The sequence below is a fragment of the Drosophila bipectinata genome, chromosome 4 (genome assembly GCF_030179905.1).
Source record: "Drosophila bipectinata strain 14024-0381.07 chromosome 4, DbipHiC1v2, whole genome shotgun sequence".
In the NCBI taxonomy this organism is placed as follows: domain Eukaryota; kingdom Metazoa; phylum Arthropoda; class Insecta; order Diptera; family Drosophilidae; genus Drosophila; species Drosophila bipectinata.
Window position 1 is genome coordinate 14,286,511 of NC_091740.1, and position 17,816 is coordinate 14,304,326.

At 42.4% G+C, this 17,816-nt stretch overlaps 1 protein-coding gene across 2 annotated transcripts in view; it reads right to left on the reverse strand.

Annotated features, from left to right (window-relative positions):
* The window catches only part of fuss (SKI family transcriptional corepressor fussel), a 208,480-nt gene that overhangs the window by 4,450 nt on the left and 186,214 nt on the right, over positions 1 to 17,816 (reverse strand). For both annotated transcript variants that reach the window (XM_070282413.1, XM_070282414.1), the window contains exon 4: positions 6,357 to 8,111. In XM_070282413.1, coding sequence (XP_070138514.1) covers positions 6,357 to 8,111 — 1,755 coding nt within the window. The remainder of the gene's footprint in view (positions 1 to 6,356; positions 8,112 to 17,816) is intronic.

Consider the following 17,816-nt stretch of genomic DNA (forward strand, 5'->3'; position numbering starts at 1 on the left):
GCCTCCTCTATAATTTCCCAGGTCAGGGCAGCTGATCAACAATTAGCTGGTGGTTGGAAAAACGCGATTTTCAGTATCTGGTCGGTAGAGAGCGTTAGTTCGGGGCCGACGTGACCAGGGCGTCGCAATGTCGCGACGGCAGAAGCCAGCTAGGTGGGCCATCTTCTCGAGGGCGAAGCAAGAGGGTAGCATACATTTCACGGCTGCTGCCTGAGGACAATCAAGGGGTTGCGAAAGAGGCTAAAAACATTGGCCTGCTACGATTTGATGAAGGTCATGGAGCTCACCAACTGCGGCGGACATTCAGTCCATCCTGGTTGGGAGTGTCCCGGTGAGCATGCGCGACCGGCTATACTGCCCAAGCCAGTGTGCGCCGGACTTCCAACGATAGTCTGGATGCAAGACCAGGCCATGCAGACCGGTAGCAGTCCGATCTGTGTCGGCCCCTGGAGTGCCAACCGGAAAAATGAAGCGACGGATTTGAGGCCCAAATAGCAGTGCCGAATTCGGCGACTAGGTCCAAACCAGCATTCGCAAACCCGGCGGCCAGTTAAGGAAGCAACTGGAAAACAAGCCCGAGCGCCCAGAGGGGCGGGAGTGGACAAAGGCTAATGCAAGAAGTCCCGACCGGAAACGACCTCGCCCGACGCCATAATAGTCCAAGCTGCGGACATGACGTTCAGCCAGATCCTAAGCATCGTAACTCGCAGTGGGGACGGAAAACTGGATGACCTGCACAGGTCATGGGCACCCATGCGCCGATAAAGTGAGGAAGAAGGAGAAGATCAATAAGAAGGAGGGCTCAACGAAGACCCTTAAAGGCTGGCCCCCGACCTGGCCAATTCGGAGGACATTCCCGCGACTATTGCAAAGCAGGCAACGGTGGACCAGGGCGCCCTGAAAGTCAAGAAACTAAGAAGCAGCTATGGCGAGACCGCTCTCGTGGCTTTCCCCTTAGAGTAGGATTGGATGGTCAGTGTGCCATATGAATGAGAAATAGGTGGTTGCCCCCCTGCTACAGGTGCCTAGGGATGGGAACATCGCAAGCGCTTGCAGGAGCCCGAAGAAGAAAAGCGGCTGCTGCGGAGAAAAGGACTTTAGGGCGGCTACGTGTAAAAGGTACGCATTATTGACTGTCTAGGGAATGACATCCGAGGCCGTTCTGATGATCTGTAGCTGGGGAGAGAAGAGGAAGAGTGGTGAGAGTAAGAGTGGTGAGGCTCCCTTGATCTCATACTACTGAACGAGAAGAACCAGCACACCTGCAGCAAGAGTTGAGGCAGGATCCATCATAGACCTCACATTCGCAAGTGAGTGATTTGAAGGGCAGATTGACTTTTACGTAACCCAGGTCCTAAGAAGGCATGCCTGCCTCCGACAATTTCTGAAGCGTTTCGGCCACGAAGGGGAGGACTGTCGCCCGGAGTTCGGGAGCTCTGTCGTCAAGGACGTCAAGCATGTAGTTTTTGAGTGCAGCTGGCTTGTAAGTAAGCGTCACCGGCTAGAGACGACGGCGGGCCGCTCAGCCATCCAGGAAACTTCATGGAGGTTATGGAAAAAATCAGATTTGGTGCTGCAAACAATGCAGTAGCTGGATGGGAATCAACTGCAGGCGGTATTATCAGTAATTTCTATTCTGTTTTATTTCTTCTGGTTTCGCATGCGCCTTGCTAGTATTTGTAGCGTGTGCCTTTGGGACCTTTGTAGCAGCAATACACAATAGCTCGTCGTGTATTTATGTATGTCTCCCCCGCCCGCCTCTTGCCACGTAACGTAAGCAGCTAATGATTTTAGCGTTGATTTAAGCAGCAGCAAATTTTTAAATTTGAGCCTCTAATAAATATTGAAAATTGAACTGCAACTTTTTTATTTATTTAATTTGAATTTATTTAGAATTTAATTATTGCACTTAAATTACACAATGGAGATTGCTAAAAGCAGGTAGAGGATGCCTCGGATTCGAGCAGAGGATACCTGTCAAGAAATGGAGGTCCTGTATGAGAAGGTCAAGGCTACGATGCGGACCGAAGACCACGCTTCTGGAGGAATTGGAGGAGCCTAATTATATTGGAACTGATTTATATGGAGTATTCTCTTAGCTGGCCACGGACGTGCACGTCGACATACAGATAGAAGGTGCCACGTGCTCCATGAAAGTTGCTGCCCACTCTACGCTTTTGGATGGTACCAGTGGTCCTGATATATCACCCACTCCATACAGGCCGCCTGCTCCCTCATTGCTTCCGTTGCCGATGCCAACATTCAGCGGTGGCTATTCCATGATCTTTCCATTGATCTTTTGCACAACCGGTTTAATAATCGAAGGGTAATAGTACAGGCTCACATGAACGAAATACTCAAAAATCATGAGAGCAGTCAAGCCGGTATCCGTTGCAACTCTGTGGTTCGGTGGCTCGGTTCTTCGAACAAAGGTGCCGTACCCTCAAGACTGTGGATTTGGCCTTATTTCATCATCTGACAACAAATCATGTGAGCCGACGTAGGCCATTTAATAATCGTTCGTGCATGTTCGTTAATGCCATGCCGTCTGCGTTTGCCCTGTGCGGTATCCTTGCCACTTGAGAAACGATACGATGATGTTATCATCATGCACTCCGTGGCCAGATGGAGCTACGGATAGAACATCGGTTAATGTTTGTCTGATGTCTCCCCTATCAACGTATTGGGTATACATGTGGCGTCTCACATCGCAGAGCGTCAACCTGGCCTGAAAATAGACGTCTTTAACTGGAATTTTCCTGCCAATGTGGTTCTGGAAGATCCGAACTTCTACAGAACGAACCGTGTGGATTTGCTGATTGGACCCAGCCTGTTTTTTAATCTTGTCTAAGTTGGGCAAATCCATCAAGGAGACGGTCTGCCTCATGTGCAGAAGTCGCGTTTTGGAGGTTGTTGAATCAGAAGGGAAACCCCGTTTGCCCGCTTCAGGTAAGGTGATTCCTGCTGACTCCTCAACCAATTTTTACCATCAACTCGATTATCTTCTCCGCCAATTCTGGGAACTGAAAACCTTCACTGATCCGATCATTCTGGCTACTAAGGAAGAGTTTGATGTCAATGCCCACTTCGCCATGCACTAGATCCGTCTTGAATCAGGTGCATATTCGGCTTGTCTTCCAATTAAATACAGCGTGGAGCAGTTTGGATAATCCATGAATAATTTCCTAATATCAGGCCCCGTGATTCAATCTAAACTCTTTCATACCTCCGTATACCTTTTGTTTAGTTCTCACATAGTCGCTTTACCGAGAGACTTGCAATTTGCAAGATGTACCGCTGCGTAAGAGTCACTCCAGATGATAGCTTGCTGCAGTGCAACCTATTGCGCGATTCTATCCACGATGATATGAAGGTTTTCAAGCCCGACACCAGCTTGCTAAGAATGAAAGTGCAGGTTTTCCCATTGGCTCTCGTGTTGCCCTTAGTTATTTTTACGTGGACGACCTAATATCGGGTGCCCCAACGAAAACTGAAGCTGTTGAGATAAAAGCCCAGGCAACAAGCCTTTTGAGGAAGAGTCAGTTTCAATTAAAGAAGTGATGCTCCAACATTCCAGAGGTTTTGGAAGGAGTACCCGAGGGTAAAAAGGAGTCGTACCTTGAATTGTATCTGTAGTGAGTAACTTTCATGTGACAAACCTACACTCAGGCCCTCGGGCGCTAATTACGAAGATCCGTTCCCAATATTGACCCATTGGGGGGAGGAAGACCGTTACAAGGATTTTAAGCAAGTGCGTTCCTCCTCGTAAGCCTCGTCTTTTGGATTATATCATAGCTGATCTTGCAACAAAGGGAGTTGAAGGTTTCCAAGTCTTTGATGTAACAGGTGTGGATTTTGGCAGACCGTTGTCTACAAGGCAGAGTGTCGGAATAAGTGCCGCATCAAATATTACGTCAATGACGATGGTCATTGACTAGCTCACTCTGTTGCAGCAGCGTTCCAAATGGTGCACCGGTAGCCCGGTAGTGTCTGTTGGTGACATAGTCCTGGATGTTAATCCACCCCCCATGAAGGTCCTGTAGCCAGGATACTGGAGCATATTTCTCGTTGTGACGAACTAAACCGGGTTGCGGCGCTAAAGCCAGCTGTTGAAACGACAAACCGAGCGGGCTCAAGGTTGTGTGCTGCCCCATAAGAACTCTGTTGAAGGGCCTGCCCTTAAGATATTGTGCCAAGCAGCCAAAGCCATGGATGAATAGTCTAAAAGAGGCGGATGAGCAGCGGCGTGTTTATCAGCATTTTTTATTCTTTTTTTTTTTTTGCTGCATGCGCTTGTTTTTGGGACCTTTCTAGCAGTGCTGCACACTAGCTCGTCGTAATATTGCGTCCCCTCTTCGCCCCCAGCTAACGATAAATAGCTGCATAGCTCGGAGCTTTTCTTGCTAAGCTTCGCTTAGTTGTGTATACGCCGTTGATTTTATCGGCTGTAGAGTTTGGGTTAAATTCGAACCCCTAATAAATATTGCAAATTGAACTGCAACATTTTTATTTATTTGGGTGCAATTTAAATTTATTGATTACGTAACATTTGGGTGAACCCGACGTGATTGGTTATTGTATCAGTTTCGAAGTGCCACGGAAATTTATTGTTGTTGTTATCATAGCCTTGTTCTTAAGTTTTATAATGAAGTCTGGAACTGAAACTAAAGGTTCTGTTGCTGAAAGCAGGTAAGGGATGCTGCAGAGACGAGCAGAGGTGACCTGTCAAGAAATGGAGGTCCTGTATCAGAAGGTCAAGGTTGTCATTCGGACCGCAGGCTCAACCATTAAGACCCTCGAGTCAATGAAGAAGCGTCTGCGTGATCGATTCCCCACGCTTCAGGAGGAATTGGAGGAGCTAAATTAAAGCGCAATTGGAAGTGATTTATATTGAATGTTCTTTTATTCAATAGGTGCCCACGGATGTGCACGTCGACATCCATGTTGAAGTTGCCAAGTGCTTCATGAGAGTTTTTGCCAACTCTTCCCTCATTGCCCCCCTTGCCGATGCCAACATTCAGCGGTAGCTATTTCTTCGGATTTCTGCGCCCTCTTGACGATTGACAGTCATCCTCACTTGACTAAGATGGAGACGCTCAGGCTCAGCCAAAGACTGGACGAAGCGTCTTTGCCACACCAAGGTAACACCGCGCATACACGCTTTCGAATCAGGACCAACTGGTGACCGGGGTGTCCCCGATCAGTTTCTTTACTGGGCCTGAATTCACGACTCGGCCAATCATTGGATCACGCGTGTTCCTCGTGATTCAGAAGTCGGTAAAACGTACGCCAGATTTGTCCCTTACACCCTTCGCTGCAAGTCTACCTGCAGTGGTCGGGAATGGCTCAACTCGAATCTGATACCCCGGACTATAGAGGAACCGTCCTGCAACGGACCCTTTCTTGACTCGTCCTTCACACTCTATTCTTCTTGGGCTGATGGACTTTCCAGAGGCGGCCCTTCAACTCAAACTACCGGATCCTTTTTAGAAATGCTCTAACACTTGAATGTTGGACCCTCCAAAGGCAGTCTTCCAACTCAACGGTACAAGATACAGGAGTCTTTTTACGCGTCCCGATTCGCTTCAATGGTCTTCCTCATATACGGCTTGGAGCACCCGTTAATCCTCCTGGATTCTGCTCTTGCCGTTAATTCTGCTTCTAAAATCACGCCACTTTCCCGTTGCCGGGTCACCCCTGCTGTTTTCTATGCGGACTTCGAGGCCCCGCTACACTTTTGAGTCTACTCCTTGCTTTTCCGTTGATGCTAACCCCGCCGCACTTTCTTAACACGGCTGCCCGGACACCCCGAGAACCGTTACGTTTCACGTCGTCTCTGTGATTCGTCCCCTCCTCAATGATTTGCAGGTGCAGGTCTTGCAGGTGGGCTTCTCGTCTTTACATTCCCCTTATCCCCTGTCCCAGAGCTTGACTGCTTGCGCACCACGTCAACCCCCCTTCCTTGATTTTTCCCAATGTCACCTGTCTTGGCGTGTGTGGAGACTTAATCTCACAAAGGGTATAATGACAAATAAAACCAATTGTGTAATAGAAGCAGTCACTTATGGCTAAATAATGAAAAGAGATCACTAAAGGTCTAAGATGAAAAAAATATAAGGAAACTCAGAGCAGCGCACTTTCAGTAGCAGTTATCAAAAGGATAGATTATGAATTACCTGAAAAAAATTAGACAAGATTATCGTCAAACACGGTTTATCATTTTCCATCGTTTAAAAGCTTCTAAAGTGCTAATTACAGTATATACAACTCTTTTTAAAGAATCTTAAATTTAAAAAAACGATACTTTTTCATAGCTGGGTTTGTTAAAAAAAAATTAAAATAGTAACAATTCTTACCTCATTATTTTTAAAATCATCACATACAAATTCAATATTTTTGTGCAAAGGTTTTGAAAAGTCTTCTCCTTGGCAAAGTTCCACCTCGAATTGATCTTCTGAATCTGTGGGAAAGCCATCTACATCTACATCGACATCTGCATCTATATCATTAATTGTACTTGTATTTTGAGAAAGAATGCTAAGCTCTTCAAGTGATGGCCTCCCGTCTTCGTCTGTCGTTTCAATATCAACAACCTCATCATCATCATCGCTTTCCGAAGCATTTCTATTTATAAATGCTGTTGTTGCTGGTTTTTCTTTAATATTTTGGCCTGCACATGATACTCCCGTTAAACAATTTAATTGATTAACTTCATTTTTGAATTTGACAGTATCCAAATTTATCGCACACTCTTCTGGCGCCTCTGCCGTCTTTTGACTGTCTTTGGCAGGTGTAACATTGGCTTGTGCTAAAACCGTTGATGTTTGTGTCGACTGTGGGGGATGAATGTAAATATTTCTGCTTAAATCACTTGATGTATATAAAGAAGTAGATAGAATTGCTGCTGAAGCAACTACTGGTTTGAATGCAGAGCAACTGAGAATTGAGGGAATGTTGTAATCAGAAATTTTTCCAACTCTTGGTGCTGCCGATTCGTTTTTTACGTTAAACGATTGTTTATCTGAAAGACAAACTGTCGGTATGGAAATATTTACGTCCGACGTAACCCATGACTTTTGACAGGCCACCAAACCAGCTCTCGTTTCGTTTTGGTTATCAACCTTAATTTTCTTTGAGAAATTTTGGTATTTACGAGGTTCTTTTTGCTGCCACATATACAACGAAAGTTCTTGTTCATTACGTAGAGAATGTAAAGGAGCTAAAACGGAAGATCTTTGTAAATTAAATGGAACTCCAACGGTTGCAGCCGCTACCGCAGTTACGCCAACGACTGCGGCAGCAGCAGCCATAGTACTGTAATTGTATTGCCGATCATGGGAATTTTCTGGGAGAGCACATTTTTCTGTCGATATGTTTTGCGTTTCCTTGTCAAAGTACATCAAAGACTTTCCTGAATTTTCGCCACCCACAGAATTATCGGGCGAAATTGAAGATGGCGAGCTTTGATTACGATTATTAAAATGACCATTGTTGCTTATTAATCGTTTTCTTGTTCCCCCATTAAACATAGCCTTGACATCTTCCCATGCATGAACTATTTTTTCATTATGACTATTTCCACTAAGGGTCATATGCCGTCGCCAGGAATTAAAGTTGGCTGCGTCAGGTTGCACGTATCTGTCGTTACTTGTTATGCGATGAGAATGGAATATAAATTTATTTGGTGAAAAAAACATTCCACAGTATGAACATTTAATGCATTTTGCTCTTGAAGAGTTGTATCGAGATGGTAAAAATGATCCTCGGCATCCCCATGCGCATTTATGCTGAACATTAAATGCAAAATCATCAGGGAGTTGGGGTGGGGAATTATCGCCTAGGAAACTTTTGCAAAGTCGCTCTGCTTCCCTTCGTGTTATCATTCCACATCGACGAGAACTTACTGGCATGGCTCCTGCGCGTCTTAGTATCTCCAATTGAACTGGCGTACACTGCACACAGGTAATTCCAAGCGCAACCCTTCTATTGTGTATTTCATTATAGCTGAATTGTTTTAATAAAGTATTTGAGATTTGAGCTAAGCAGAGGCGCTCTTGTGATTCTATGAATAAAGAAACTATTGGTATTCCATAGAGTAAAACAGAACTGACCTGAAATGGTAAACAAATGTAACTATTATTTGAAAGGGGATTTTGAAAGGGCATAAATATTAGCACTAAAATTATGTAACGGTATGTGATTAAATGATTTATAATTATACCCTTGCAGAGGGTATTATAATTTTGTCCAAAAGTGTGCAACGCAGTGAAGAAGACATCTCCGACCCTATAAAGTATATATATTCTTGATCAGGATCACCTCCTGAGTTGATATGAGCATGTCCGTTTGTCCGTCTGTCCGTCTGTCTGTCCGTCTGTCTGTCCGTCTGTCTGTCTGTTTCTACCCTTCACCCTTTTCACCCTTTCACCCTTCTTTCCTTTTCACGCAGTATATAAGTCGGAACGGCCCGGATCGGCCGACTATATCCTATAGCTGCCATATAACTGATTGATCGGAAATGGTATAACTTCGGTGTTTTTAGAGTAAGAGAGAGTTCAAATTTTACATGAGCGCTATTTTTGGCAAAATAATACGACATGCCAAATTTCGTAAGGATCGGCCGACTATGTCCTATAGCTGCCATATAACTGATTGATCGGAAATGGTATAACTTCGGTGTTTTTAGAGTTAGAGAGAGTTCACATTTTACATGAGCGCTATTTTTGGCAAAATAATACGACATGCCAAATTTCGTAAGGATCGGCCGACTATATCCTATAGCTGTTTTTAGAGTTAGAGAGTTCATTTTACACAAGAGCTATTTTTGGCAAAATAATACCACATGTCATATTTCATAACGATCGGCCAACTATATCCTATAGCTGCCATATAAACGAACAATCGGAAATGACCCAACATTCGTGTTTTTGAAGATAGAAAGCTGGAACTTAGTACAGAGTATATTTTTGGTCAGTTAACCCAACCTACTAAATTTTATAAGGATCGGCCGACTATATCCTATAGCTGCCATATAAATGAACGATTGGAAATGGTTTTTGGTAAAAATACCAACTTTTGTATTTTTGAAGATAGAAGCTTGATACTTTGTTTAAGCTTTATTTTTTATAAATTGGTTATATTATGATATTTTCATAAGGATCGGACAACTATATCTGATGTTTGCGCTATATATCCGGTTTTAAATGCAAGGGTGTATCAACTTCGGCTCCGCCCGAAGTTAGCTTTCCTTTAGCGTAGAAACAGACAGACAGACAGACGGACAGACAGGCGGACAGACGAACAGACGGACATGCTCATATCAACTCAGGAGGTGATCCTGATCAAGAATATATATACTTTATAGGGTCGGAGATGTCTCCTTCACTGCGTTGCACACTTTTGACCAAAATTATAATACCCTCTGCAAGGGTATAAAAAAGTTCAAAGTACTTACGACGATTTGAACACAGAAAAATTATACATAGAGTAACTACTCTGTGCATTACGCTACAACCCTGTCTACAACCCTGTATCTGCAGCGATTAAAAATACTATTTGTTCTACTTACTACCACATCGGCGCATTGAAAACAGAAACTAGAAATTGAAATTGAAATTTGGAAGCCAAAACATTTTTACGCCGTCGTGCGAGCAATCACACATACATACAAAGGCTCACATTTTTGTTGACGGAAACATGTAAGGAGTTCTAAAAATAGAATCGTATGCATGTGAGTTCCCCCCTAACCTACAAGCTCGACGAAAAAAGTTGACCGTTTTGGGCGCTGATGTCCCATTATATACTTTATAATCTTTGAAAGTATTCAAAAGACAAAAGAGTCATTCATAAAGGTACACGCTTTCACCGGTATCAAATCATACCGGTTGAACGAGTACAATCAAAGCAAGAATCGTTTCCGTATTTTTGACCTCAAAATACTTTCTGAGGCTTAATATTACCCGCCAATAGCACTCAGCTCTGATACGGTGATCAGTACTGAATCGGGCCTTATTGCGAGAAAAAGAACCTACATTTTATACTACAATTTTTGAAAATGTCCTCTCGGTTCTGAATCATTTTCAGACTTGAATCAGATTTGATTTCGGATGCGATTCAGGAGTGAAAAAATTTTCGAAGGCAGAGGTGAAACAGGCCTGAAAAAGGCGGGTGAATCCTAGATGAAAAAAGCTAAGTCCGGCCTTACTCATGGCCCAGAATTATTTAAAAATCGGTTTAATTCCACTTCCTGCGCAAGAAATTCTTAGTTTTTTCTTAACATTTTTTAGCTTATAGGTATTTAATGAATATTATTTACCAAATGTTTTAAATTAAATTCAAATGTTATGTTTTAATCAATCAAACATGCATATCTCTAAGCTATTAAGCAGGCGCGCGTTGGATGGGACTGACAACGATAAGTTTCTAAAAATATAACTCTTATAGCTCTTACAAAACAAGGTGTTTTTTTAATTCCCATTTAAAAAATTATTGAGTATCATCAACTTTAAGCCTGCCGTTTAGAACCCATGACTTTCTAATCAAGACGTAGATCAACTTAACCATTGAACCATGCGGTGAATCACCAATATCCTGGTCAATGACCTCTGGTTCCCAAACGGTAACACGATCACCGAAAATTCCCGAGATCCCCGACGGAAATTATAATACCTACACCATTATCAGTTGCACAACACAGCTAGTGCAACGGGAACAAAAAAAAACAAGAAAGGAAAGCTAACTTCGGGCGGAGCCGAAGTTTATATACCCTTGCAGTTAAAACCGGATATATATCGCAAACATCGGATATAGTTGGCCGATCCTTATGATTACATCATAATAAAACTAATTAACTAAAATAAAAAATCTAAAAAAAGTCCCAAACTTCTATCTTCAAAAATAAGAAAGTTGATATTTCTACCAAGTACCATTTCCGATCGTTCAGTTATATGGCAGCTATAGGATATAGTCGGCCGATCCCTATGAAATTTGGTAGGTTGGATCAACTGGCCAAAAATAGAAACTGTATTAAGTTTCAGCTTTCTATCTTCAAAAACACGAAAGTTGGGTCATTTCCGATCGTTCAGTTATATGGCAGCTATAAGATATAGTCGGCCGATCCCGGCCGTTCCGACTTATATACTGCGTGCAAAGGAAAGAAGGGTGTGTGCAAAGTTTCAAGACGATAGCTTCAAAACTGAGAGACTAGTTCGCGTAGAAACGGACAGACAGACGGACATGCTCATATCAACTCAGGAGGTGATCCTGATCAAGAATATATATACTTTATAGGGTCGGAGATGTCTCCTTCACTGCGTTGCACACTTTTGGACAAAATTATAATACCCTCTGCAAGGGTATAATAACGATGGGAACTTTTTAGCCACAGGCAGAGGTCGTTTTCAAGAATTTTAAGAAAACTTAAGTCACTTCGCTCCCGTGAATTATTTAGTTCCCGGGAACTACATTTTTTAACTAGCTGGCGTTCAAGCAGCGACTCGCCGAAAATGATGATAGTATTGTAAGCATCGTAAACAAGAGGAAAAGAGGGGACAAGAGAGCTCTATAGATATTCCCTTCTTATGCAAAATTGCATGCACTAGTCTTAGTGACAAATATAAAGTGAGCAGAACACAATTTTTTGAACATACACCATATTAACCACAAGCGAAAAAATAAAACACATATATTTGCAAGTGGGCTATTGAATGTCCTATTAAAGTATTCAAAAACGTTTATAAATGACCGCCATCGAACAAAAGGGACTTAAAAACTCTCGACCATATAAGCGCTCAAATTCTTTCGTTCGTAAGCCATAGCCAAGTAAGCCTTTCATTCCCCCATGCCAGCAAGCATACTCCCACCGCAAAAAGTTCTGAGACACTTTAACATCGAGACCGGTACGTTTGAAAAGCAACTTGATGAACAGCCTAATAGAAATGAAGAAAATAACTATTTCGAATATGTAAGGTTAGGAGTTGGGGAAGGGGTGAAACAGTTCAAATCAGAGGAAACAATTTGCGGTAATCCTACAGACGCTTATTTTTTAGAATAAACAGTTACAATAGAATAAATAGAAACAGTAGAAAACTAAAAATAACTTACCATATTCTCTTAAACCTTTTTTTCCTTAAAAATTTTAAATTCCGATTTTTAATTTTGCCTACACTGAAATCTTTCAATGACAACAGGGAACGACACAATTTGACGCCAAAGTAGACATACAAATAGCTACCTTATTTATAAGCAGAGGTAGAAGAATTCAAATAAATCAACTTAAAATGCAAGCAGTTAATAAAATTAATATTCGTTCCGACAATGGATAGAAATTATAATTAAAAAGGGTACCCTAAGGCATAAAGAATTCAACTTTTAATGACTTTACAAGAGACGAACATGAAAGTTCAACTCGACAAGTGCAAGTTCTTTAAAGACAAGTGCGAGTTCTTCAGTTTTGGGATTCATTTCGGCAGATCGGATTAAAACCGGTATTGATAAGCTAAAACCCAAGCGACATTTCGCTAAACCACAAACAGTAAAAGACGCCTCTTCATTATTGGGATTATCTGGATGTAACAGAAAATTTGTTCGGGATTGCGGAAAATAGCTAAACCACTGACAATACCCTTGAAGGATAAAATCGGTAGACTTTCAAAAAATGTTTCAGACTTTTAAAATCGAAAACTCATCTGAGATGATGTATACTAGCCTTCAAAAAAGAATTCCAACTAACTACCAATTCATCTAATGTTGCCAAGAAGCATAAATGTCAACCATCAACCATCAACCCCTAACCGTTGCTCTTAGGAATAAGATAAGAATAAGATTATGTTATTCGGTCTCACTAGAATCAGGTAAAGGAAAGCGATATTTGGCGGATCATTCACACCGATTTCTTCACACCGTGTTTTCTTTGTGCGCCATCACAGAGAGAGGGAAGAGAAACTGCGGTAGGCTAATTAAGTTAATGTAAAATTGAAGTACCTATTGTAATCTCTTTCAGAATAAAACATATAACGCATCACAACGCTAACTCCAACTTTTGTCCAGCGTTTGTTTTAAGGCATTCCCCGTGATCGGCCAAGCGGCGACATTATCTTTTATTCGCACTCTGCTAGATGATGCCCACGAAGCATTAGTTCCCGCTACTATGACCACCACAGCCCCGTTACAATGACCACCATCGCACCTCGGCCAGCTCTGCGAGTGTGGCTGGTGATCGGCAGCAGCCACAGTCTCCGAAGCAAAGTGGAACAGCCGCCAGGAAAGCGGCAAGTAACCTGCAGCCCAAAGCAACAGGGCAGATTACAGACTTTACAACTGTACAAGTGGTGGCCCTAATGGAAACGATCGCACGTCTCGAGTCGGAGCTGGAAAAGGCAAGGGCAAATGGAGGACAAGCATAGGCCGCCAGGGATTCCCGCGAATATACCGCCATGTTTGAGTGGAATGCTGCCACGCCAGGGAGCAGCGCAACAGAGTTTGAGTGAAAACTTGCCCAGGCGAATGAGTGACAATCTGCAAACGGAGCTTGGAGTGACGTCATCGTTACAGTTGCCGGCACAAATTAGTGCAAATTTGCCGCCCATATGGAGTGGAAATTTTGCGCCGACGCTCGGCGGCCATTGTGCAAACGGGCAACCTGTCACATTCTCCGTCATTTTGTGGGACCGCCACGGCGCACCCTGGACTAGGTTATGTTCATCCACCACAGGAGCCGATACACAATTTGGAGGTATATGCACCATCGCCCCAGTCATATGGAATGGCGACGCACATTGGTTGGGCTTGTATGGAGACGCGGCCAAAAATACTTCTAGTGGACATATCGTTATGAAATTAATACGAAAAATCAATAATAATAATTTAAATATATATTAAAAAAAATTTGTCAGATAGGACGTCTATATCCTATAGCTGCCATAGAAACAATCTGCTTTTAATCAACATTTAGTACGAAAAACTTTTTTTTTATTATAGATATCTTAACCAATCTCACAGATTATGTGTTTGGTGCAGGTATATATATCCTTACCAAATTTGGTTCAAATCGGAGAACTATATCTTGTAGCTCCCATACAAAAAGATGGTGCAAATTTTAAAAAATTTGTTTTTTTCCAAAGACCTTTATTTAATATTTAACCTGTAAATGAGAACGCTGGTGAAATCTTAGTCTCCAAAAGTAAAAACAATCACGAAGTCCTATATGTATTGTGTTTTTTATTCATCTAACAACAAATGCACACCGCTTAACAATTTGGTTTTTTTTTGTGCATGGCAGTTTTCTTTTCCCAGTTATGAAAGGGTCTGAACTTAAGAGCCATCTATTAAGTAAATCCCTATTTATGTCAACTCGCGACATTTTCCTGGTATGATAATCTCTACATTTTTTTGTCTTTATTTTTGGATTCGGCGGATAATTCTCCTATCGAAACAAGCCCATAATTTATAATTTCCGGACCGTGGGCTAAAACTTTGTGAACTGAAAGTGGAAGGTCTATATGCAAGATCTATATGCAATCTGTAATGTATGAGTGCAACGGAGACAACCCAAACTCATAATGTTCTTCGTGAACTTTTTTCCTTAAGCATCTTTCCAAGTCATTCATTTCGCTCGGCTTTGCGTCATTGCAAAGCATGAGCATTTACAAGTTGATGTTTCACTTAAAACACTACAGACTTTTCCGTCAACCATTGTAAACTGCAAACGATGTGTATTTGTAATATTTTTGGTTAGTGCTTTACATGTATATGGCTACAGCGCAGATATTTTGTTCCTAAAGTATTTGGCTTCATCTAAAGTCAATTGTGTGGTTTCTTTTTGGAATTGGAATCGTATTGGTCTGCAGTAACGTATGGATGACGGTCGCGGATTTTTTCCAAATTACTTTGTGTTTCTTGGGATCATTTTCCTAAGTAATTAGTTGCAGTGGTACATACGAAGTCACAAACAATTTCGAATCATCAATATTACTGTTCAATACTTTTTGCTTATATTCGGAATGACTAGAATTGCCGTCAAATCCACACTTGCCCACAAAATCAAGTCAGCCACGATATCATCATCAATGCTCTCAAGGACATCAGCTTGAAGTTCAATAATTCGTAACGCCGTGGGATCCAACAAGCTTTGCAGCTGAACTTCGGCTTCGGATTTGCTGACACTGATATTTTCGGGATAAGTTGAAGCCTTGGCCGCGAATAAGCAAATATTGATGTTTACTCATATTTGTTTCAAGAAAGAGTGACAAGACTTCATCCACATGAAATTCGGTAAACGTTGGTTGAGATGAGTTGCATGATCGTAATACTCAGCAATTCTTCGTCGTTTTGTCCGCTAAAAATCTATTTTCGGTCGTCCACGTCCATTGCAGTTTTCGTACGATTGTATTTCAACCAAAACGTAACAATCCTCTTACATAAGCATTCAATTCGCTTTGCTAGCTCACTCATATCAGCAAAATAGCCGTTTTTATTATGTTCGCTTTTAGGCCTTCAATCAAATTTTTTGTCTTTCAGCGCTGGTTCCCATTTCGCCGCACCATAAATTTAAAATATAAGATCATGCAAACACACACTTATAAGAAGAACCTATTTAAATTTAATGCAAGGTAATATCAAACAAAATAAAAACTATTAGTAAATGAACAAATAGTTTTGGAAAGGTAAACACAAGCCTGACACACGAAGACAGAGGAACAGCATAACAAGTAATAATACGGCAAAAGTGACCCGATGTTAGGCACATAGGCAAATTTTGGCAAACATTTTTTACACATTTGTTACCTTTGGAGACCGACAAACACATTGGTATATAAACTACAATTCGTTTAATTTTGTGGGATCACTACTAAAACTTCAGCTAAACATGAAAAAGACGTTCAAAATATACGCAAAAAACATGTATTAGTTCACAATGATATAATAATAACAATAATTATTATTAATATATCAAATTATATCTAATTTTATAGAAAATAACTTCAACTTCAAAATCCATTACAAATAATTTGAATTTGAACACGTAAATCCCGTTAGATTTTTAGAAAAATCTGGTTTGCCATGAAGAAGCTTGGACATTTTTACTTTTTTTACATTTTTGCCGTTATCAATTTTTTTATTTTTGTCCTATGGGAGCAACGACTGTGCGACGGCGAGCATACCTGGATGGACGCCACGTAGATTGCCTGATCTTCCCGATTTCGAGGGTCAGCCAGAGAAATTCCAATTCAGGAGGCCAACATCGCAAGGATCGTGCCGTTCGCAACGAAGGTGTGCAACCAGGCAGCGTTCATGCAATCAACCACTATCGGCAACCAGCACCTAAGGAACCCAACCTTAATGGAAGAGCTGATCGCCAAGTTGGCGCTGAGCAAGAGGTTGGACTGGGCGAAGCACGCGGCCACGATACAGCCGTATTCATCAGTGGTGCACCTGAGCGAATGGCTTCATGAATTCGCAAGATTGGTGTGCACTGTCACGGACGCTGGTGCCAAGGAGCAACCGAATCGAAGGATTTTGCACGCAAATAGTGTTCGCGAGGAGGAGCGGTATGCTGACCGCCCTAGATGTTGCCCTATATGTGAGGGACAACACCATATCAGGGACTGCAAGGAGTTCAACAGCGTTTCTACAACGACACGGATCGAGTCCGCGAGGAAGCTGAGGCTGATTCGATTGGATGCCACCTACTATTCCGGATTCTACCCGTGACGCTGTACGGGGAGGTCGACGCCTATGCATTGCTGGATGAAGGATCGTCTGTCACGCTCATCGACGACGAACGCACGAGCCCTGAGTATCCTGGAGGAGACGACTAAGCGAGTAGGACGACGTTACGAGACCGGGCTGCTATGGAGAGACGACGAGGTAAGACTGCCGGAGAGCTACAATATGGCACTCAAGAGACTCGTCAACATCGAGGAAAAAATTAGGCACGATGTGGACTTCGCGAGGGCCTATAAGGGCATAATGCCAATAAGAGCCCCAGGAAGTCCAGAGGTTTTAGGATGACAAGTTATGGTAGTTGCCGCACTTCGGGGTGGAAGACCCGAACAAACCTGGAAAAGTCCGGCTGGTCTTCGACGCGGCTGCCAAGGTGAAACGCGTTTCCCTTAATTCAGCGCTAATGAAAGGCCCACAGCGCTACAAGCCCCTCCCAGCAGTGCTCTTTCATTTTCGGGAAGGAGCAGTTGGGGTTTGTGCAGACATCAAGAAGATGTTTCATCAGGTACTGATGCAGCCACAGGACAGATGTGCCCAGAGGTTCCTGTGGAGAAATGGAGATGACCAGCGGGAGCCGGACGTATACGAGATGCAAGTGATGACATTGAATGACCTTGAATGCCTCGCAGTTCAGCAGCACGGATCCGCGAGCAACACTGGCTATTAAGGAATACCACTACGTTGACGACTACGTCGACAGCTTCACCAGTGAAGAAAAAGCTATCACCATTTCGACACGGGTGAGAAAAATTCATCCAGATGCAGGAATTGACTTGTGTCGATTCACTTCCAGTTCGGCAAGTTTGGTCAGAGCGTTGAACCCACTTGAATCCATCACTAGCGTCAAATGGACCGAAGCTTCCATAAAATATATTTTCGGTCGTCCACGTCCATTACAGCTTTCGTACGATTGTATTTAAACCAAAACGTAACAATCCTCTAACATAAGAATTCAATTCGCTTTGCTAGCTCACTTATATCAGCAAAATAGCCGTTTTTTATGATGTTCGCATTTAAGCCTTCAATCAAATTTTTTGTCTTTCTGCCCTGGTTCCCATTTCGCCGTACCATAAATTTAAAATATAACAGTGCAC